This window comes from Stegostoma tigrinum, chromosome 31 (assembly GCF_030684315.1).
Source record: "Stegostoma tigrinum isolate sSteTig4 chromosome 31, sSteTig4.hap1, whole genome shotgun sequence".
NCBI lineage: Eukaryota > Metazoa > Chordata > Chondrichthyes > Orectolobiformes > Stegostomatidae > Stegostoma > Stegostoma tigrinum.
Genome location: NC_081384.1, coordinates 485,055 through 508,807, shown reverse-complemented (window position 1 = coordinate 508,807; position 23,753 = coordinate 485,055). Strand labels below are relative to the sequence as shown.

Here is a 23,753-nt window from a genome sequence, read left to right as displayed (position 1 = left end):
GGTGGGGGTGGTGCAGGTCTGGGGTGGGGGTGGGGGTGGTGCTCGGGTGGGGGTGGGGGTGGTGCTCGGTGAGGGTGGGGGTGGGGGTGGTGCTCGGGTGGGGGTGGGGGTGGTGCTCGGGTGGGGGTGGGGGTGGTGCTCGGTGAGGGTGGGGGTGGGGGTGGTGCTCGGGTGGGGGTGGGGGTGGTGCTCGGGTGAGGGTGGGGGTGGTGCTCGGTGAGGGTGGGGGTGGGGGTGGTGCTGCGTCAGTCGCTGCAGTGAGACGCTCCGGGCCCCGGGCCGCTGCAGAATGCGAACCCAATCACTCTGAAGGTAGGAGAGAGAAAGCCCGAGCCCGCGGCCCCGGGAATAGAGGGCAGGTGAGCAGAGATGGGCCGAACGGCGTGCCCGTGCCCCCGCTCCCCCCGGGGACCCGCCTCTAAAGCGGCTGCGAATGTCAGGCTCCTGGTGCAGACTCTCGGAGTGTCCCCGGCCGCGGCTCCGGGAACATCGTCTCCCCGCGGCCGCTGCAATGGAGCCGCTTCCCGGCGTGGGGTCTCCCCCGGAGCACGTACTGCTGCTCACAGAGATCCCCCCACCCCCGGGCTCATTCTGTGGGGAGAGCTCCTGCAAACAACCCACACCCAGGCCTGTGATCATGTCCCTTTAGTACCCCCCCCCCCGGGACTGTGCTCCTTTATCAACCCCCTTTACAAAGTCCAGGTACACAATATCGCATTCACCGAGAGGGCGAAGACGCTTTGTTCAACATGATTTCCATGAAACAAATTATTTATCCTTATTAGTTATACTCTTCCAAATTTCAGTGACTAAAATGCAGAAGAGACCCTTCAGCCCATCGAGTATGTGCTGACGGAAACGGCTCGAAATCTACACTATGGAATTCTTGAACCACTCGGCCCATTTCCTTGAATGTTTTGACATTTCAGGTGCTCATTTTAAAGGTTGCGAGGATTTCCACATGAACTCCCCTCCCAGTCAGTGCATTCCAGACCCCAGCACCCCGGGTGAAAAATTCCCTGTAAACCTCCTGCCTTTCACTTCCTTGTTTTTGACCCTTTAACTAAGGGGAACATGTGGTTACCCTATCCATGACCCTCATAACCCTTTACAGCTCTATCAGGTCCCCCGTCAACCTTCTCTGCTCTAAAGAAAACAACCTGAGCTTATCCAGTCTCTCTTCATCTTCATAGCTGACCTGTTCTATCCCAGGCAACATCTCAGTGAACCTTCTCTGTACTCCTCCAGTCCAATCACACCTTTTCTGTAGTGAGATGACCAGAACTACACAGTACTCCAGCTGTGGACCTATCAAAGTCCTGTACACCTCCAACGTGGCCTCCCTGTTGTTGCAATCTTTGCTACGACTGATAAAGTCGTGTCCCGTATGCCTGTCAACTACCTTCATAACCTGCCCTGTCACCTTGAGCTCCCTGATGAAGGGTCTAGGCCCGAAACGTCAGCTTTCGTGCTCCTGAGATGCTGCTGGGCCTGCTGTGTTCACCCAGCTCCACACTTTGTTATCTGTCACCTTGAGGGATCTGTAGCCAAGCCCCCACAAGATCCAACTATTCCTCTGTGCTTCCTAGTGACCTGCCATTCATTGAATCCGAGATAACAAAGTGTGGAGCTGGATGAACACAGCAGGGAAAGCAGCATCTCAGGAGCACAAAAGCTGACAGAAAACCTGATGAAGGGTCTAGGCCCGAAACATCAGCTTTTGTGCTCCTGAGTTGCTGCTTGGCCTGCTGTGTTCATCCAGCTCCACACTTTGTTATCTTGGATTCTCCAGCATCAGCAGTTCGCATTATCTCATTCATTGAATATACCTTTGTGTTGTTACTTCTTCCAAAGTGCATTGCCTCACACTTATCAGGATTAAATTTTGTCACAGATTATTACTCCTAAAATATTCCCCTCTGTTGAGCTGTCTGGGCAAGAATGATCATTTTCATCCCTCTCCACATGTTTTGAACAGGAATTTGCAGCCACTGACACCAATCCATATCCAAGGAGGCTGGAATGATTAGAGTTAAAGCCTCCATACTTCTCACCCTAACTTCCCTCAAAAACCTGCGATCCAAACAGGGCGCTTCTCTTCTGCCAATCCTTTACCTATTTCCTCCTTTTAGTGTTGGCCTTACCTCCTCCTGGACTTCTCCATTGGCAAGTGCTCTCTAGTGAAGACCAATAGGATAAATTATATTTAAATGTGAAACTTAATGGACTAAAACATCCCAGGGAGCTTCACAGGAAATTTATAAAAATGAGCCCAGGCCAATAAGGAGATGTGAGGCAATGAAATACTAGCCAAAGAGAGATCTCTTATGCAAAGTCTCAGTGAGAAAAGTCAGTGGAGAGACAGGCGTGGGGAGAGAGAAACAGGCTTCCAGCCTTGGTCCTGACAACAGTGGGTGGCAGTGGAGGTGTGGGTCGGAGGGGGTATGGAACAGGGTGGTGTGACTGACGGTCCAGAGGGATTGTCGGGTTGGGGAGGGTGGGGTAAAATTGACCGTACAAGCTGTCCCCTTGTGGTCATAGTGTGGGATGCTTTAGTTTGGATCAGAGGCAGAAATCCAGATTCAATGAGTTCAAATAGAGCTCCAGGAAAGAGAAGGACGGATTTACAGAAGAACAGGAGGTTTGAAACAAGACATGATAGTGTCAGGGTTGGTGTTTTGAAGAGAGAGGTGATAATAGATTTAAAGGTGAGAGAGAGAGAGAATACATGGAGAGAGGACTTGTTGCTAATATGGGGACCAGGAGTTAGAGCGAATAGTGTCAAGGGAACAGGAGGCAGGAATTATGGACAAGATGGGCTCAGAGACAGTGTGAGGGAAGTGTGGTTTGAAATTAACAAAAGATGTGAGTTTAGGGGTAAGATAGGAGGTAACTTTAGCAGATATTTAGGTTTGGGGAGAAAGGGTTGTGCCAGAAGAAAAAGATTGGTCGGACTCATTCTTAAACAAAGAGTCTGAAGGCTCCTCACATTCATTGCGGGGGACGTGGAGGTGCTAGTGTTGACTGGCAGTGTACAAGGTCAGAAATCTCACAACACCAGGTTATAATCCAATAGGTTTATTTGAAATCACAAACTTTCTAAACGCTGCCCCTTCGTCAGGTGAAGTGAAGAGAGCACCCAGGCACAGACAGACATTATAATCAGAGAGATCAAAAGATCATACAAATGGTGCGAGTGGAGTGTCAACAAGCCAAATGATAGCTCTCTGCAGGTGATCAAGAGTGTCACACGGTGTGTATAAACAGCAAAATAACAAGCTAAAGGTTGATTTATAATCTGATTAATTGAAGCAGAGAGATCTTAAAAAAATAAGGTGGTGCTGGAGACAGACCAAATGACTGGAATAACATCAGGAACAAAAACGGAAGTTGCTGGAAGCTCAGCCGCTCTGTCAGGACTATTCTGAGGATGGGTCACTGGACCTGAAATGTTAACTCTGATTTTTGTTTTCTTCACAGATGCTGCCACACTTGCTTAGCTACCAGCAACTTTCTGTTTTTGCTCCTGATTTATAGCATCCGCAATTCTTTCGGTTTTTTATTTTGACTGGAATAACATGATAAGTATAAGAGTCACATACCATAGGTCTAACTAAAGTAACAAGTAATCCAAAATTGTACAAACTAATTAAGGTAGAGAGATTATAACAAGTCATCAAGGTGATGGTGTCAAAACTGAACAGAAAGAAAGATTTGACAGAACAGTATGGTGGAGTCGCATTTAGTGTGACGTGTGTCCAAGATCACAGTTGATGTCATCTTCACAGCTACGGAACTTGGCTATTAGTTTCTGCTTGTCGATTCTGTGCTGTTGTGCATTCCAAAAGCCACCTTAGAGAACGCTTACCCGAAGATTGGAGGCTGAATGTCCTTGACCACTGAAGTGTTCCCTGACTGAGAGGGAACATTCCTGTCTGGCAATTGTTGTGCAGTATCCATTCATCCATTGTCTTAGCATCTGCATGGTCTCGCTAATGTACCATACCTCGGGGCATCCTTGCCTGCAGCATCTGAGGTAGATGACATTGACCGAGTCACATGAGTTTCTGCTGTGGTGTTCCCACGTGTGATGGTAGTATCCATATTGATGATCTGGTATGTCTTGCAGAAGTTGCCATGACCGGATTGTACAGTGTTGTGGTCAGTGTTGTCCTGAAGACTGGACAGTTTGCTGTGAACAGTAGTGTGTTTATGGTTGGTCAGTTGTTTTAAGGCAAGAAGTGGAGGCATGGAGAAGATTTTGGCAAGATGCTCATTGTCATCAATAATGTATTGAAGACTGCAAAGAACATGGCGTAGTACTGGATGACGAAGGGTACTTTATCAGTCGTATCCTGTGTTTGTCTTCTGAGGTGTTCATTATGATATTTTGCTGTGGCACACCGGAGCTGGTGATCAATGAGTTGAGCATCTTATCCTGTTTCTATTAGGGCACCCTTCACCACCTTCAGGTGTCCATCGCATTCCTCCTCATCCAAACAGATCCTGTAAATGCACAGGGCTTCTCCATAGGGAATGGCTGTTTTAATACATTTAGGGTGGATGCTAGAGAAGTGCAGCATCATGAGGTGATCTATAGATTTGCGGTAAAGTGAGATACTGAGATGCATGTGTCCAAGAATGAGACTTACTTTAAGGAGCAGTCCACAGTAAGTCTGATGGTGGGATGGAACTTGTAGATATCACTGTGCAGTCGTGAGCTGATGGTGACTGTACTGACCACCCACACTGGGGGGAGAGATACGGGGTTCATAAGAGGCCCAGTGGCTCAGAGGAGCAGACTGGTAGAGATGGAGGTAAAACTAGTGAAAAAAAGAAGAATGGTGCAGAGACTGTGAGAGGAAAGCAATGTTGAAATCTTTGAGAACATTTAGATTAAGTGTAGGATGGCGTAAATCATGATTTTGAAAGAGGTGATGGTGTGGAACACACAGGTTCATACTCTGTAATCCTGGGACTTTCTCCTCTTTGAGCATCTTATACTGTTCCACACCTTCACCTCAACAGCCCTGTTAGAGCAGTAGTAAAACACACAAGGGCTTCGTTTAAAAAGAAGGTGTCACTGGCACTCAGCTGAATTCTTGGTTTTTGTGTCATATTCTGTGTAATCATCTCCAGGATGTTTATGGATGACAAGTGCCATTCTCGTGTGGAATCTTTATCCCAGAGCTACTGGAGATGGGTCTTTACATTGATTCAAGGCTGAGTTTGCTGGATTTTTGAAAAGAAGAAAGTGGTTTAAGTTTAAACCAGATGAGCCATGATTGTATTGAATACTGAACCTGGCTGAATGGCTTATTCTTGTTCCTATGTGGCTAAAGGCCTTATTCACAAGGGATTGGACATTGTAGAATGGGGCTGGGGAACAGCTGGCAGGGGAGGTCGTGATTTGGTGGGGAGCAAGATGAGCCCCTATTGAGTGCTTTGGGCAGGAATGTGATTTTGGGAGTGGGAATCAGGCACTTGGGATTTTTGTCTTGACAAAACCAAAGTGGAACTGTCTGCTTATCCACAGAGAGTCACATCAGGAACAATAACAGCAAGATCAAAGCACTGGAGGTTGAGGAGAGACTTGGGAGGGTAGAATACTTGGGAAGGCTTGGGAAGGAAGAATAAGAGGAGAAGAGATGGATTTAGAAGGAGTAAAGAGAAGAATTAGTTTAAAAGAAACAGGAAAAGCAGAAATAGTCTGCAGTGGCGTGTGAATGGAATAAGTTACAGATTTATCTGCAAAATATTCATCTTGTTCTGAGCCCTGACAATCGGCTCCACAAGAACATCTTCCTTCTGGTTCAGAATCGGTCTGGTTCTTTGAGGTGGATGGCTGTGAGTTCTCCCCCCCTCTCCCAAAGGGGTAGGGGTGGTTGGTATTTCCCACACTGCCCCCAGGCCTGGCATGATGCTGATTGGCATGATCTGGTTTCCAGGCTGAGGATGGAATCTGAACCCTCTCAGAATAAACAGTTGGCGAATCTGTCGATGGAGTGGCGGAAACGAGTCAAGTCCGAGTACATGCGTCTGCGCCAACTCAAACGTTTCCGGAGAGCAGATGAAGTGAAGGTAACGGTGGGTGTGTCATTTTCAAAACTGCTTCACTTTGTGCTCAGGCTCCAGGGAGTGGCTGTGCGTGAGGATGGGAGCCACCCACCACACACACACAAACTCATTTCTCAAAGAAATTGTCAGGCTGCTGAGAGCCTGGAGCCTGGTTAGATGGTGAGCCTGAGGTTAGACACTGAACGTTTCTCCATCCCTCTCTAACCAACTCTCTTCCCCTTTCTGTACGAAGGATATGTTTATCTGTAACCGCAACAAGATCAGGAGCCGAACTGAGGTTCTGAATGAAGACTGGAAGAAGCTGAAGATCCAGCCAATTGCTGGCAGCGCAGTGGGAGCTACAAGCTATGGCAAATGGAAGGTAGATTCTCGAGTAAAGTCCAGTTGACTCTGTGTTCTGTACCAACTGTGCCAACAAGGCAGTGTGGGTACTTGAGGGGACGGGAGAGGAGATTGTATGTGGGATGGAGGGGTTGATAGCCTGTATGAAGAAGGCAGTCAGTGATAGACTGCTATGTATTGGAGCTGGCACCTCACTGTGACCTTTGTTTTCGCAAGTTACACATTGACTGCTTGGATGTTTATTGTGGCTCTGTTTTCAGTCTCAGTGGGTTTACCATCAACGTTCATTTGGGGAGTGGAGACTCCAGCAGCTCTGACCTTCAGCTTTGTGCCTGCAGCTGTGCAATGAGGGAGCAGACAGCTATCTTCCCCCTACACAAACCCCGCAAAAGCCCACACTGCGCCCCCATCCCATCTGCCCCCCCACCCTGACACATGGGAGGCTTCGATGAGGAGGGCCGTTGACGCCAATCCTTTGTCCTGATTGTGATAGGGTCAGCCAGATGCACCTCATAGAATATGAGTTTCCTGATTGGACCAGATTAACAGCCCAACCTGAGAGTCCTGGCTGATAGATTAAAAACAGGAGCATCGAGGGTTCTGTTCACTCTGAGAACTGGTCCTGACAGAGCTGGATCAGTGTGAAGAATTCTCCACTTGTAAATAAAGGGTGACCTGGTGATGGGACACCAGCCTGTGTGGAGTTCACCCTTTGTCTGTCCATCCTGGGGTTTATCCTCCATTTGAAATTCCGCAGGACATTACCTGTCTCCCTGGGTTTCCATTTGAACCTCCCTCTGCCTTTCTTTATCTCAATCAAACATTCTAACCCTCAGTTCCCTTCTCCCACATGAACGTGAGTAGTTTTCCATTGAAGCCATCGAATTCACTGAAGCCACTCCCTGTGGGAGTGAATCCCACGTGCTCACCGCTCTCTGGCTGAGGAAGTTGCTCCTGAATTCCCAGTTGCATTTCTGAGAAGAAAGAGTGAACAGATGGAATTGAGAAATAGTTAAATACATAACCACTGGTCCGGTTGCATTATTCCCATTCCGATTTCCTGTCAGCCGTTCCCTGCTATTTGGAAATCTGGCATCCCATCTTACCAGTGCATATAATATGGCACCGGCCTATGCCTGTGACAGTTGAAAACACGGTCACTGGCACCATCATCCTCCGTAATATCACGTGGAAAGACCAAGCAACAATATCAAACTCATTCAATCAGACCGAAGCCCGGCAGCTTACACACTGTCACTGGCAGCTACTCCTCAGGCCCTCAGCACAGCTGGAATTAACAGCAGGCTCGCCACTCCACACGGGAACATTCGGCCATGACACAGCCATAGCTGTTAAAGAAACCACATCTCCCTGAGCTCACCCTCACTTGTCCTCACTGCGTCTTTCCTTCGTTGCAGTGCACAGTTGAGAGTTTATTCCTGAGTTTCAAGAGTCAGACGGTCATACAGAAGATGCTGAGCCCAGTGGCCATGAGCCCAGTTATGTATTCCTGGTCTCCTCTCCAACAGAATTTCATGGTATGTTGGCCAGGGTGTTGTTGTGTGACATGAGGGAGTGGCTCTGCTGCATTGGAATTTGGGTGTAGGTGGGATCGCATTTGCAGAAATTACCCTCGTTTGTTTTGAACAAATATATAACATTACAGTACCTGACATTCCTTAATAATGCTGCCTGTTATAATGCAGGTGGAGGATGAGACTGTCTTGCATAATATCCCTTATATGGGAGACGAGGTCCTTGAGCAGGATGGTGTTTTTATTGAGGAACTGATCAATAATTATGACGGGAAAGTGCACGGAGACAGAGGTAAGTTGCTACTTCTCTTTCCTGTCACAAGTCTATAGTACAGACCGAAAAATGTATTTACATAAAATGTGCAGCACGGAATCAGGCTATTCGGCCTAACAAATTCAAGCTGGGACAAAAACAAAGTTCTTGAGTAACTCATCAGGTCTGGCAGCATTTGCAGGAGGCAAAGCAGAGTTACCTTATGAGTCTGGTGACCCTTTATTTGCCTGTGCTGGGACTTAACTTCCACATGTGCCTCCCCCTATCTTTCCTCATCTCAATCAATCATTCTAACCCTGAACTCCATTCTCTGACATGAACTTGTCTCATTTTCCCTTAAAACCATCAAACTCTCTGTAGCTGCTGCCTGTGGGAGTGAGTCCCACGTACTCACCACGCTCTGGGTGAGAAGGTTACTCCTGAATTTTACACCAAGTTGTATTTCTTGGTGAATGTTTTATATCAAAGGTCTCTAATTCTGCTCTTCCCCACATTCTCTCTGTCAAAACCCTTCACCATTTTACACCAAACCACCGGAACAACCATCAGCATTCTTCTCTTCAGAGAAAGATGACTCAGTCAGACTATCCATCCCCTCCTGATCTGTGTACAATTTCTGTGAACTCCTGCAATTTCCATCTTGTTCCTGTGGGAGGTGATCTCTGCTCCTGAGAAAGTAAAGGGTCAGATTTGGTGAGGAGATTCGATAACATGGAGACTGGGTTTGAGAAATCCAACTGTGTAAGAGCCAGACTTCTCAGTTTTTCTGAATGGCCTCCCCTCTCACTGGTTGGGTGATCGAAAATGATCCTGATCAGTGAGTTGTATTACACCCAGGGAAGCTTTAGCCTCATATTATTGTTGTTGGACTAGAAACCCAGAGAGAGAGGTAATGCTCTGGGACCCAGGTTTGAATCACACTGTGGCAGAAGGTGGAATTTGGGTTCAGTGAAAATATGACATTTAAATTCTAGATGACTTGTTTGTTGTTAAAAACCCATACAGGATTAAGGATAGGATTCTTGGCAGCGTGGAGGAACAGAGGGATCTTGGTGTGCAGATACATAGATCCCTTAAAATGGCCACCCAAGTGGACAGGGTTGTTAAGAAAGCATATGGTGTTTTGGCTTTCATTAACAGGGGGATTGAGTTTAAGAGTCGTGAGATCTTGTTGCAGCTCTATAAAACTTTGGTTAGACCGCACTTGGAATACTGCGTCCAGTTCTGGGCGCCCTATTATAGGAAAGATGTGGATGCTTTGGAGAGGGTTCAGAGGAGGTTTACCAGGATGCTGCCTGGACTGGAGGGCTTATCTTATGAAGAGAGGTTGACTGAGCTCGGTCTCTTTTCATTGGAGAAAAGGAGGAGGAGAGGGGACCTAATTGAGGTGTACAAGATAATGAGAGGCATAGATAGAGTTGATAGCCAGAGACTATTTCCCAGGGCAGAAATGGCTAGCACGAGGGGTCATAGTTTTAAGCTGGTTGGTGGAAAGTATAGAGGGGATGTCAGAGGCAGGTTCTTTACGCAGAGAGTTGTGAGAGCATGGAATGCGTTGCCAGCAGCAGTTGTGGAAGCAAGGTCATTGGGGTCATTTAAGAGACTGCTGGACATGTATATGGTCACAGAAATTTGAGGGTGCGTACATGAGGATCAATGGTCGGCACAACATTGTGGGCTGAAGGGCCTGTTCTGTGCTGTACTGTTCTATGTTCTGTGTTCTATGGTTCACTCATGCCCTTTAGGAAAGGAAATCTGCCATCTTTACATGGTCTGGCCTATGCATGACTCCAAACTTGCTGGGTCTGAAATAGCTAAGCAAGACATTCATTTGTTCTGGATGTGAGATGGCTTGCTGAGCTGGAAGGTTCGTTTTCAGACGTTTCGTCACCATTCTAGGTAACATCATCAGTGAGCGTCCGATGAAGCGCTGGTGTTATGTCCCACTTTCTATTTATCTGGTTAGGTATCCTTGGGTTGGTGATGTCATTTCCTGCGTTGGTGATGTCATTTCCTGCTCTTTTTCTCAGGGGATGGTAGATTGGCTCCAAATCAATGTGTTTGTTGATGGAGTTCCGGTTGGAATGTCATGTTTCTAGGAATTCTCGTGCGTGTCTCGGTTTGGCTTGTCCTAGGATGGATGTGTTGTCCCAATCAAAGTGGTGTCCTTCCTCATCTGTATGTAAGGATACTAGTGATAGTGGGTCATGTCGTTTTGTGGCTAGTTGATGTTTAACGCAGGAAATGACATCACCAACCCAAGGAAACCTAACCAGATAAATAGAAAGCGGGACATAACACCAGCGCTTCGTCGGAGGCTCACTGATGATGTTACCTAGAATGGTGACGAAACGTCTGAAAACGAACCTTCCAGCTCAGCGAGCAAACTCACATCCAGAACCTCAACGTGAGCTACAAATCTTCTCAAAACTTGCTAACATTCATTTGTATCAAATCAGTAAAAAGTTTCAAAAAGAAGGGAATGACTCGGCAGTGAAGTGGCAAGTGGAAACATCAACTGCTAACTCAGCCTTGTCATTCTGTGAGGCCTTCCTAACTAACTTATACTTGCAGAATCGTACCATATGGACCACGTCCCAGAAACACTCATCACCATCCCTGGATATGACATGTCCCATCGGCAGAGCCGACCCAGTAGAGTTGGTGCTGCCCTGGGAGACCTCAACATTGACTGTGGACTCCATGAAGTCTCGTGGCTTCAGGTCAAACAGAAGCAAGGAAAGGACCAGAGATAGTAGGAACTGCAGATGCTGGAGAATCTGACATAACAAGGTGTAGAGCTGGATGAACACAGCAGGCCAAGCAGCATCTTAGGAGCAGGAAAGCTGACGTTTCGGGCCTAGACCCTTCTTCAGAAATGGGGGAGAGTAAGGGGGTTCTAAAATAAATAGTGGGGGGAGGTGGATAGAAGATTGGTAAAAGTGAAGATAGTTGGAGACGAGACAGACAGGTCAAAGAGGCAGGGGTGGAGCCAGTAAAGGTAGTGGAGGTGGCGAGATAGGGAGGAGATAGGTCAGTCCAGGGAGGATGGGCAGGTCAAGGGGGTGGGATGAGATCAGTAGGTAGGAAATGGAGTGGGGCTTGAGGTGGGAGGAGGGGTTAGGTGGGAGGAAGGACAGGTTACGGTGGCGGGGACGAGCTGGGCTGGTTTAGGGATGCTGTGGGGGTGGGGAGATTTTGAAGCTGGTGAAGTCCACATTGATACCATTGGGCTGCAGGGTTCCCAAGCGGAATATGAGTTGCTGTTCCTGCAACCTTCGGGTGGCATCATTGTGGCACTGCAGGAGGCCCAGGATGGACATGTCATCTGAGGAATGGGAGGGGGAGTTGAAATGGTTCATGACTGGGAGGTGCAGTTGTTTAGTGTGAACCGAGTGGAGGTGTTCTGCAAAGCTGTCCCCAAGCCTCAGCTTGGTTTCCCCAATGTAGAGGAAGCCACACCGGGTACAGTGGATGCAGTATCCCACATTGGCAGATGTGCAGGTGAACATCTGCTTGATGTGGGGGAAGTACCAGCTGGTTACTGCGGAGTGCCCACCACCCCATCGCTCAGATAATGAATGTGTGGCCTTCCATGTGGAACAACACTGTGAGAAATCACTGAAACCAGCAGTCTATTTCCAGATGTGAAGTTCCATGGTGGTTACTGAGACTGAGTTTTCAGAGAGGTTTATATTTGCAGAGTAGCTGAGATTAACAGTTCTATGTTTTGCAGAGTGTGATTTTATCAGCGATGAGATCTTTACTGCACTTGTCCGTGCTCTCATTCGGGAGTCAGATGATGAAGTTAAGCCGACAACTCCCTGTCGTACCAACAGCCGACGGAATATGAAACAAGGACGGGATGAATCACAGTGCGGCGATCAGAATGCTGACGATGGTGCGTTTTAACTGAGCTATCCTAAGGAGAGTTTCTCTTATTCACTGTCGCCTCCTTGGCGTCACTGCCTTAGTCAGTGTTCATTGCTCATCCCTAACTACCCTTGGTAATGCCACCTGCTGGCACCATTACAATCCTTCGGGTGTTGGTGCCCTCCACAGTGCCATTACGGAGAGCATTCCAGCAGTTTGACTGAATGAAGAAACTTTTTTAAAAGTGGAATTCTTGCAGAGCTGATTGAAAGGAGCTGCAGCAAGGATTGGGTTCAGGTCTTTCAGGGATTACTTTGAACAGCAGATTATTGGAGAGAGAGATTCATTGTGTCTTGGCTTGGTCAAAGTTACTTTTAAATGAATTGCTGTTTGTGGGATCTAGCTGTGCTTAAATTGGTTGCTGTATTTCCTGTATTACAACAGTGACAATACAGATGGTTTGCAGGGACCCCTACCCAGGGATAAATCCCCTGTGTGAATCACTAGCCCCCTGCCACCCCCCCAGCCCTCCTTCTCCTTTCTGTCTCGCTCAGTTGGTGGATTGAACCTTGCTCTGGGTCTCTCTGGCTTCGAGCTCCTCTAGCTGCCTATTGTCCCAACACAGCAGTCTCTCCCCACCCTCCCCAAACTGCAGTGACAAGGGTGGTATCCATCAACCCCACTCTGGGGCAATTCTCACAGCAGTTGAGACACTACGAGTCATTTTCTCCCTGATGGTCATTATTCTGCTCGGGAGGCAGTGGAAGCTGGGTCACTGGAGGCAAAGTAAACTGATCTCTAATAGACAGACAGAGGTGGGCGATGGGTCCAGGCAGGAAAGTGCAGCTAGACCACAAACAGGTCAGCTAGGATCCTACTGAATTGTAGAGAAGTTTGGAATGGCCTATTCCTGCTTTGAATCCTATGTTCCTGTGAATCAAAGCCCGTTTAGAACAATGAAAGAAAGTTTCAGAGACAGAGAGCAGTCAGAGGAGTTTGTTGAGATTGGGCTTCGAGGGAATCAGGGTTCGGCTTTTCCAAAGTTCAGGGAGGCAGTAGGTGAGGTTGAGGGAATGGAGGAAGCACTGAACTTCCCTCGGTTCCGGACAGATTGGGAAGGACATTTGTCTGCAATTCACTGGCAATCCCCATTTCACGCATTCCTTCGACAGAAGGCACTGCAGTGTGGGAGTGTGACTTCAATCCCGCAATGAGGTGTCCAGACCATCAAATGTAAATGTAATTCACATCGCTTTCCCAACAAAGCCCACGCCCTCAGACCCCACAGCAGCCTGTCAGTAGCAAGGAGGGGAGGGGAGAATGGCATATTTGATGTTCAGAATGGTTAACATTAAAATTCATTAATTCCGATTTACAACCCAGCTTATGCTGGCTTGGCAGTATTTGTTGTCTGTTTGACCCTTTAACCGTGCTTTCACTGCATGTTGCAGGGACTGAAGAGAGGTCCAACAGAAGGCTCCCTCCTGACAAGATCTTCAAAGCCATTGCCATGATGTTTCCAGACAGGGGCTCTTCAAAGGACCTGAGAGAGAAGTGAGTTGAATCCATCTTCCCGTGCACCGTCACCATCCCCACCTTTATCATATTTTCACCTTTCAGAGGAAAAACAGTAAACAGTGGTGAACAGTGGATGATAATGAACAGTGAACAGTAACGCTTGAGATAAATGTACTATTGTCCTGGAGCTTCAATGGTATCCAGATGGTGGAACAGAGCAATACATGCCAATCACATGACACCAGGTTAAAATCCAACAGGTTTATTTGAAATCGTAAGCTTTCAGAGCCTAGCCCCTTCATCAGGTGAAGTGAGAGAGAAACACACAGGCACAGAATTTGTAGGCAGAGAGATCAATGGGCAGAGAGATTAGAAGGTCACACAAATGCTGTGAGTGGAGTGTAAACAGGCCGAGCAATAGAACAAAGATCTGAGCCTGAATGTCCTTGCCTGTGAAGTGTTCCCCGACTGGGTGGGAACATCCCTGTCTGGTAAATGGTGCATGGTGTCCATTTATCCATTGTCATAATTCCGACATGCCACTGTAGAAAACTGGAACAACCTCCTGAGAAAACAGAGACAGGATACAACCAATAAGCGTACCCTTTGTCTTTCAGTATTCCCTTGGAGCAGAGAGACCATGCCATGTTCTTCACTGCCTTCAACATATCATCGATAACAACACCCATCTCGCCAAGACCATCCTGACACCTCCACCTCATCTTCAAACAACCTAAGGGTTCTGGCTTGTGATGAGTAATTTGCTGATTTTTAGGCAATTCAAATCACCTCCAGATCCCTGGTTCTGAAACTGGACTTAGTTAGGAATGTGAAATGAAGAAGGCAGTAGACAGGTGTTTCAGGGCTAAAGAAACTCTGTTTATTAAATACAAGAGGTAAATATAATACAAGGAATAGGGGTAAATGTAATAAAACAGTGAAAATGACACAATCAACCATACTGAGGAAAGTAATTAAACACACTTTAAATTAAACACAGGTTAAACGCTATTAGGAGCTAAACAGCAATTTTGATCACAGAAACTTTAATCAAGCTTTCTACCCTTGGGGTCCCTGTGTTGTCACTACACATCCGCCCCTCCCTGCTAGCTAAGTTGGAAACTTTGGGGTCTCGGGAGTTTCAGCTCACCGCTGAGGAAAACACAGTTTTAAAGTGTATCAGAGATAGTAGGAACTGCAGATGCTGGAGAATCCGTGATAACAAGGTGTGAGCTGAATAAACACAGCAGGCCAAGCAGCATCTTTGAGACCATGCAGATGCTAAGACAATGGATGAATGGATACTGCACAACAATTGCCAGACAGGAATGTTCCCTCTCAGTCAGGGAACACTTCAGTGGTCAAGGACATTCAGCCTCCAATCTTCGGGTAAGCGTTCTCTAAGGTGGCTTTCGGAATGCACAACAGCACAGAATCGACAAGCAGAAACTAATAGCCAAGTTCCGTAGCTGTGAAGATGATATCAACTGTGATCTTGGATTCACGTCGCACTAGATGTGACTCCACCGTACTGTTCAGTCCAATATTTCTTTCTGTTCAGTTTTGACACCATCACCTTGATGACTTGTTATAATCTCTCTACCTTAATTAGTTTGTACAATTTTGGATTACTTGTTACTTTAGTTAGACCTATGGTATGTGACTCTTATACTTATCATGTTATTCCAGTCATTTATTTTGTCTCCAGCAGCACCTTATTTTTAATTTTTTGTAATTATCTGTCTGATTCAATTAATCAGATTATAAATCAACCTTTAGCTTGTTATTTTGCTGTTTATACACACCGTGTGACACTCCTGATCACCTGCAGAGAGCTATCATTTGGCTTGTTGACACTCCACTCACACCATTTGTAAGATCTTTTGATCTCTCTGCCCATAATTTGTTTTCTGTAAGCTTCTCTCTCACTTCACCTAACGAAGGGGCAATGCTGTGAAAGCTTGTGATTTCAAATAAACCTGTTGGACTATAACCTGGTGTCATGTGATTTATGACCTTGTCCACCCCCAGTCCAACACCGGCACCTCCACTTCATTTGTTTTTTTCCCTCTGGGCTCAAACCCTGTCACCATCACCACCCCCTCTACAGCCATCATCCACACACCACCAAACCACCACCCTCCCCCAGGATCGCAGAGAAGACTAAGCTGATCAGTGATGTTTCTGCTTTTCAGGTACTGGGAGCTGACAAAACTCTGTGATCCCTCAGCAGCCCCTCCAGAGTGCACTCCGAACATTGATGGACCTAATGCTAAGTCTGTGCAGCGCCAACAATCTCTGCATTCCTTCCACACCCTTTTCTGCAGACGCTGCTTCAAGTATGACTGCTTCCTGCACCGTGAGTACTGCCCAGTTGTGGAGCAATGGAGTCCTGTGTGTCTGTCCGGCCTGGGCTCCTCTGATATGTGTCTCAGAGTTATCATGCTAAAGCCAGTCAGTGATAGCAGTGATACTGGGGCTGAAGGGTAGCATGGGAGAAGTTGAATAAGCATTATATTAAACTGGTAACAGCTCCAACACCATCAGGGAAGGCATCTTGCAGCAGCTAAACTACCTCACATTTACTTTCACATCTTCTCCACACCCTCCAAGATTCTTACCCATTATACCTCTGGCCAAGGCACAATCTGCCAGTGAGCTAGTTGCAGCCAGTTGGGACCCATTTCCTCCATAAAGGTCCCCTATGAGTGTGTAACTGTGTCGATGTTGCCCTGGTGTGAGTGTGTAACTGTGTCAATATTGCCGTGGTGTGAGTGTGTAACTGTGTCAATATTACCCTAGTGTGAGTGTGTAACTGTGTCTATATTGCCCTGGTGTCAGTGTGTAACTGTGTCAATATTGCCCTGGTGTGAGTGTGTAACTGTATCTATATTGCCCTGGTGTGGGTGTGTAACTGTGTCAATATTGCCCTGGTGTGAGTGTGTAACTGTATCTATATTGCCCTGGTGTGGGTGTGTAACTGTGTCTGTGTTGCCCTGCTGTGAGTGTGTAACTGTGTCGATGTTGCTCTGGTGTGAGTGTGTAACCGTGTCTATGTTACCCTGATGTGAGTGTGTTACTGTGACAATATTGCCCTGGTGTGAGTGTGTAACTGTGCCTATGTCACCCTGATGTGAGTGTGTAACTGTGTCTATGTTGCTGTGGTGTGAGTGTGTAACTGTGTCAATGTTGCCCTGGTGTGAGTGTGTAACTGTGCCAATATTGCCGTGGTGTGAGTGTGTAACTGTGTCGATGTTGCCCTGGTGTAAGTGTGTAACTGTGTCGATATTGCTCTGGTGTGAGTGTGTAACTGTGTCAGTATTGCCCTGGTGTGAGTGTGTAACTGTGTCGAAATTGCCCTGGTATGAGTGTGTAACTGTGTCGATGTTGCCCTGGTGTGAGTGTGTAACTGCGTCAATATTACCCTGGTATGAGTGTGTGTAACTGTGTCTATATTACCCTAGTGTGAGTGTGTAACTGTGTCAATATTGCCCTGGTGTGAGTGTGTAACTGTGTCTGTTTTGCCCTGTTGTGAGTGTGTAACTGTGCCTATGTTACCCTGATGTGAGTGTGTAACTGTGTCTATGTTGCTATGGTGTGAGTGTGTAACTGTGTCCATGTTGCCCTGGTGTGGGTGTGTAGCTGTGTCAATATTGCCCTGGTGTGAGTGTGTAACTGTGTCTATGTTGCCCTGGTGTGAGTGTATAACTGTGTCGATATTGCCCTGGTGTGGGTGTGTAACTGTGTCTATATTGCCCTGGTGTGAGTGTGTAACTGTGTCTATATTGCCCTGGTGTGAGTATGTAATTGTGTCAATATTGCCCTGGTGTGGGTATGTAACTGTGTCGATGTTGCCCTGTTGTGAGTGTGTAACTGTGTCCATGTTGCCCTGGTGTGAGTGTGTAACTGTGTCAATATTCCCCTGGTGTGAGTGTGTAACTGTGTCTGTTTTGTCCTGTTGTGAGTGTGTAACTGTGCCTATGTTACCCTGATGTGAGTGTGTAACTGTGTCTATGTTGCTATGGTGTGAGTGTGTAACTGTGTCAATGTTGCCCTGGTGTGAGTGTGTAACGGTGTCAATATTGCACTGGTTTGAGTGTGTAACTGTGTCAATGTTACCCTGGTGTGGGTGTGTAACTGTGTCGATGTTGCCCTGGTGTGAGTGTGTAACTGTGTCAATATTGCCCTGGTGTGAGTGTGTAACTGTGTCTGTGTTGCCCTGCTGTGAGTGTGTAACTGTGTCGATGTTGCCCTGGTGTGAGTGTGTAACTGTGTCAATATTGCCCTGGTGTGAGTGTGTAACTGTGTCTATATTGCCCTGGTGTGAGTATGTAATTGTGTCAATATTGCCCCGGTGTGGGTATGTAACTATGTCAATGTTGCCCTGGTGTGTGTGTGTGTGTAACTGTGTCTGTGTTGCCCTGGTGTGAGTGTGTAACTGTGTCAATATTGCCCTGGTGTGAGTGTGTAACTATGTCAATGTTGCCCTGGTGTGACTGTGTAACTGTGTCTGTGTTGCCCTGATGTGAGTGTGTAACTGTGTCAATGTTGCCCTGGTGTGAGTGTGTAACTGTGTCTGTGTTGCCCTGGTGTGAGTGTGTAACTGTGTCAATATTGCCCTGGTGTGAGTGTGTAACTATGTCAATATTGCACTGGCATGAGTGTGTAACTGTGTCTATATTGCCCTGGTGTGAGTGTGTAACTTTGTTGATGTTGCCCTGGTGTGACTGTGTAACTGTGTCTGTGTTGCCCTGATGTGAGTGTGTAACTGTGTCAATGTTGCCCTGGTGTGAGTGTGTAACTGTGTCTGTGTTGCCCTGGTGTGAGTGTGTAACTGTGTCAATATTGCCCTGGTGTGAGTGTGTAACTATGTCAATATTGCACTGGCATGAGTGTGTAACTGTGTCTATATTGCCCTGGTGTGACTGTGTAGCTGTGTCTATATTACCCTGGTGTGAGTGTGTAAATGTGTTTCTTTATGTGCCTGTGAGTGTGTAAATGTGTGTTTTTGGTTTAGTGGCTTGAAACTGGTTAGGAAAGGGTCAATGTTAGAAGTTTTGAGGGAGAGTCACTTGACCCGAAACATTAACTCTACTTTCCGTCCACAGATGCTGCCAGACCTGCTGAGGTTTTCCGGCAATTTCTATTTTTGCTTTTGTAAAAGTTAGACTTTGATGTGAGTGGGGATGTAGATTGGGGGAGAGCTGTTGCATCTGTCTTTGATACTTGTCACTTGAATCAGCTTCTGACAGTAAGTATTCAACACTTTTGTCCAGCGTTTTAGTGATTACTGCATGTGAGTATGGAGAAAAAGAAGTAAACGTTTTGAAACAAACCAAATTATGGATCAAAATAGACAAGGCATGGCAGTGCAGTGAGTCTGGACTGCAGCTTGTGGGCTGTGGACACATCAACAGAAATATGAAGCTGTAGAGTGAATTGGAGACACTGTAGCACATGAAGGAGGAAAAGGAGAAACTGGGCTTTTTGCTGAGGATCTTCATCTCACTTCATAATCATTGACAAATCCTGAATGGCCTGGTGTAACTGACAATGCTTAGAGTAAACGGTATCCAGGTATGACTGACAGTGGGGTCTGGTGGAAACTGACTGCACAGCTTTCTTAGAATATTTGTGTTCTGGTGAAAAACTGTTGAGGTTGTGTAAAGGGATAGTGGGAACTGCAGCTGTTGAAGAATTTGAGATAACAAGGTGTGGAGCTGGATGAACACAGCAGGCTGAGCAGCATCTTCTGATGAAGGGTCTAGGCCCGAAACGTCAGCTTTTGTGCTCCTGAGATGCTGCTTGGCCTGCTGTGTTCATCCAGCTCCACACTTTGTTATCTGAGGTTGTGTAGAGGCCGGCGAAGGTGGATAGGTGGGATGCTGTAGTTGTAGGGTATTCAGCATCTTGAGGAAGAAGACAGGTGGCATTGATTCTGAGCAGTGGTGAAGGTCAGGGACAGGTAGAACTAATTTTGAAGGATACTGGAGGGGAAAGGGGTGGGAATAGTACATGAAGTCACGTTTGCAGAGTTCCAGAGACCAGGAGCAGGTTTAAAGGAAAGGAAAACAAGGATTGAAATGTCTGGATTATTACTGAGTCTGATATGATCAGACAAGCAGATTAGGGAGGAATGACCTGGCAGAAAGGGATTCCATTCCATGGGACTCTGGAAGCAATAGAAAAAGAAAGAATTGTGCCATTGGGATGAGCTCTACCTGGACCGAGCTGAGGCAAGGGTCTGAGTGAAAAGGATAAACAACATGTTCACAAACTTTAACATAGTAGGAAACATAATTTTAAAAAATCAAAGCAGATATAGTCCATTCAGCCCCTCAAGCGTGGTGCTGCCATGGAAAATGCACGGATTACTGATGGTTGACAGTTAACTGCCAGTGTGGTAGTTAATCACACACTGAGATTATCCATGAAATGTCGGCCAGTCGGAGAAACATATCTCATGTTGGACACTTTATTGTGTGTTTTGCACGAATTGCTTGGTTGGGTAAAATGAGTGTGGAGTGTACGGTAACATTTCTTTGCTTCTATTCCTGTTGGAGACTCAACAATTTACCATGTTTATAAATGACTTGGAAGATATGATATAGAGTGACAATTTGCTGATGATAGCAGGTTCAGTGACATTCCAAGAAGTGTAAATGGAAGCACGTGTGAAAGAATTACAGGGAGATATTAAAACAAGTAGCAAAACAGTTGCAAATGGATTTAAATGCCGGAAAATGTCAATGCAGGTCGTCCACTTTAGACATAAAAATGATAAAACAGAGTACTTTGCAAATGGTGGGTACAGTAAAAGATCCAAACAGAAATGACAAATCATTTTTCTTATTAGTTTATGAGATGAGGGCATCTCTGGCCCTTTACTGCCCATCCCTGAGTTCATCACAGTCACCGCCTGCTCACACTGTGAGTAGGTGTTTGTGTGTAAGTGTGTGTGTGTGGATGTGTATGAGTGTCTATATAAGTATTGTGAATGTGTGTAGTTTTGTCTGGATTTTTATTGATTTGTGAATATGGGCAATATTGGCTGGATCAGTATTCCTTGCTCGGCCCTAATTTCCCTGGAGAGGATAATGGTGAACTTTCCTCTGAAACCACTGAATTATAAAAATGCCATGGACAGATGCAGAAGAAATGAGACAGGTCAATACGTTTTTGTATTTAAAAGACTAGAATGTAAGAAGGTTGAAATTATCTTATCAAAAGCTTTACTTATACCACAGTTGGAATTACCCTGTGTAGTTCTGAACAGCATGTCTTAGGACAGATAGACTGTTTTTTGGATGGAGTTCAGTGTCGATTTATCGAGGGGTTAAATTACAGAGAGCCATCGAGAGGTGATTTCATTAAGTATTTGAAGATATTAAGGTCAATAGAGAGAAGTCATTCTGGCATTTGCAAAGGCTGAGATTAAGGGCATACTTTAAAAACAAGATCCAAATCTCTTCAGTTGTGAAGTTGAGGTAGAAGTTCAGAATTTGCTTCCTCAAGTGGCAATTCATGCTGGATCAAATGTTTATTAAAAAAGTGAATGGTGGGATTGATGGATTTTTGTTAATAAATATATTACAGGATTTGAGGTAAAGGCAAGTGTAATTTCATTTCTGTATTTGATGGACTGAATGGCCACCTCCCTCTCCTGTTTCTCTGTCACATTGCTCCATCTGGCACAGTAATTTGTTACAAAATGGTTCTTTCTTTTGCAGCTTTTCATGCGACACCAAATATGTACAAAAGGAAAAATAAGGAGATAATGGTGGAAACAACACCTTGTGGAAAGGACTGCTTCATGTTTCTGGTGAAGAAAAGCTTTTATTTTTCAGGCTGGGAATTAATTTGAGCAAAGACATGTCCAACAAGACTAGTACCCACCCTCCAGCAGGATTCATGGAGCGCATTGCTCTATGGTCACTAGGACTAGGGCTGCCCCTTCATTAAAGCCATTGTTGCTTCTGGTGGAGTGTGTGGCAACGTTCAAGGGCGAGCAGGAAGGAGAGAGGAGAGGGTGAGGGAGGAGAGGGTGGAGAGGGGAGAGGGTGAGGGAGGGGAGGGTGGAGAGGGGAGAGGGTTAGGGAGGAGTGGGTGAGGGAGGAGAGGGTAGAGGTAGGAGAGGGTAGAGGAAGGAGAGGGTGGAGAGGGGAAAGGGTTAGGGAGGAGTGGGCGAGGGAGGAGAGGGTAGAGGTAGGAGAGGGTGAGGGAGGGGAGGGTGGAGAGGGGAGAGGGTGAGGGAGGAGTGGGTGAGGGAGGAGAGGGTAGAGGTAGGAGAGGGTGAGGGAGGGGAGGGTGGAGAGGGGAGAGGGTGAGGGAGGAGAGGGTGGAGAGGGGAGAGGGTGAGGGAGGAGAGGGTGGAGAGGAGAGAGGTTGGAGGGAGGGGAGGGTGGGGAGGGGAGTGGGTGAGAGAGGAGAGTTTGGAGGGAGGGGAGGGTGGATGGAGGGGAGGGAAGGGAGAAGGGAGGGAGGGAGGGAAGATAGAGCAGAGGGAGAGGGGGAGGGCAAGGATTGATGCTTTTGTCCCTTTTTGCGCTTGGCTGGTTGAGTTTCTTGATTATGATGTTGAGTTTGGATAAAAACTGACTTTGAGATGTTGCCACTTGTTGGATGTAGGATGGAGCCAAGGAGTTTTCTGCCTCTCTCTCCACCATTCAAAACAAAACACGATCAAAACGGAGCACAGGACGGCGCAGAAAGCATCACCATAGTAACCAGAACCAGCCCAATGTGGCACCCATCACAGCCAGTGAGATGAAAGATGGCGACAGTGACAGGGAATGCAGTGGTGAAAACTCCCAGAGCTTCTCAGGTAAGTCAGCAACTCCCACTCCCAGCTTCAAGCTGCACCTCTCCCCATACCCTGACCAGCTCCTCTCCCCATACCCTGACCAGCTCCTCTCCCCATACCCTGACCAGCTCCTTTCCCCATACCCTGACCACCTCCTCTCCCCATACCCTGACCACCTCCTCTCCCCATACCCTGACCACCTCCTCTCCCCATACCCTGACCACCTCCTCTCCCCATACCCTGACCACCTCCTCTCCCCATACCCTGACCACCTCCTCTCCCCAAATCCCCATTGTACACTCCACCCAGGACCTAAAGCTCCTGATAAGTCTCGAGCTGGTAACTTGATCAATGCTCATATTCACAGATTTGTCGGAGGGGAGTTCCCGGAGTCAAACACCCGTCAAACTGAAGCCAATGTCTGGACCAGATGATGTCTGTGAGACCCCCAGTCCGAGCAAGACCCCCAGGATAACTGAGACTCCTGGACCGACTGAGACCCTCAGAATGAGCGAGAGCCCTGAATTGAGTGAGAACTCTGGGATGGGCGAGATTCCTGGGATGAGCGAGATTCCCGGGTTGAGTGAGACCCCTGGGATGAGCGAGATTCCTGGGATGAACGAGACCCCTGGAATGAGCGAGACTCCCAGGATGAGTGAGAGCTCTGGCTTGAGCGACAGCCCCGGGATGAGTGAAATTCCTGGAATAAGCGAGACTCCTGGGATGAGAGAGAGCCCCGAACAGGATGTATACAATGCAATTCCGCAGGCTGTAGCTTGGGACAGTGCTGAGGAATCGTTGTTCCGTGTGTTACATGGAACCTATTTCAACAATTTCTGTGGAATTGCCAGATTGATAAAAACCAAGACCTGCAGGCAGGTAGGTAGGTCAGTGCAATGTTTATGAGAACAGGTTCTGAGCTTTGTGCAGGCCCATGAGAAGGAGAAACAAAGAATTAATTAGATGGAGATGGTTCTTTTCACCTTTTAAAGTTTGCAGTCCTTGGGGCAAATTTGAGGCTGTTAAGATTGTAAAATTTTCTTGAGTAATGCACATTAACAATAGAAAGAAGTTTGAAACAAATAATTCTTTTAATCATCCAGATTACAGTTTGGTTGTTCAGGTTCTGTATCTGGACTGGAGCAAGAAGGTGTCTGCAAACAGTTAGATTGTCCTCAGTGAATGGGTTTACAGCCAGAATTTCTGTGTCTACTGTCTCCAACTCAGAGACAGATACTGGCAGTGAGAGTGGGAGACTCACTGCAAATGCAGGAGATTCAGTGGGAATGAAAGATTTTCTGGGAATGGGAGATTCAGTGGGAGTGAAAGA

The 23,753-nt window shown here is 46.8% G+C and overlaps 1 protein-coding gene across 6 annotated transcripts in view; it reads left to right on the top strand.

Annotated features, from left to right (window-relative positions):
• The first annotated feature begins 216 nt into the window (after positions 1-216).
• Positions 217-23,753, top strand: part of ezh1 (enhancer of zeste 1 polycomb repressive complex 2 subunit) — a 41,773-nt gene continuing 18,236 nt past the window's right edge. For 2 of the 6 annotated variants that reach the window (XM_059638642.1, XM_059638641.1), the window contains exons 1-10: positions 2,518-6,081; positions 6,311-6,439; positions 7,839-7,958; positions 8,127-8,247; positions 11,966-12,130; positions 13,554-13,656; positions 15,816-15,979; positions 21,351-21,442; positions 22,249-22,444; positions 22,791-23,302. In XM_059638642.1, the coding sequence (XP_059494625.1) occupies positions 5,842-6,081; positions 6,311-6,439; positions 7,839-7,958; positions 8,127-8,247; positions 11,966-12,130; positions 13,554-13,656; positions 15,816-15,979; positions 21,351-21,442; positions 22,249-22,444; positions 22,791-23,302 (1,842 nt within the window). In that variant the 5' untranslated portion in view covers positions 2,518-5,841. Of the gene's footprint in view, positions 360-2,517; positions 6,082-6,310; positions 6,440-7,838; positions 7,959-8,126; positions 8,248-11,965; positions 12,131-13,553; positions 13,657-15,815; positions 15,980-21,350; positions 21,443-22,248; positions 22,445-22,790; positions 23,303-23,753 lie in introns of those variants that run through there. The other 4 variants (XM_059638643.1, XM_059638644.1, XM_059638646.1 and 1 more) reach the window with 4 other exon arrangements.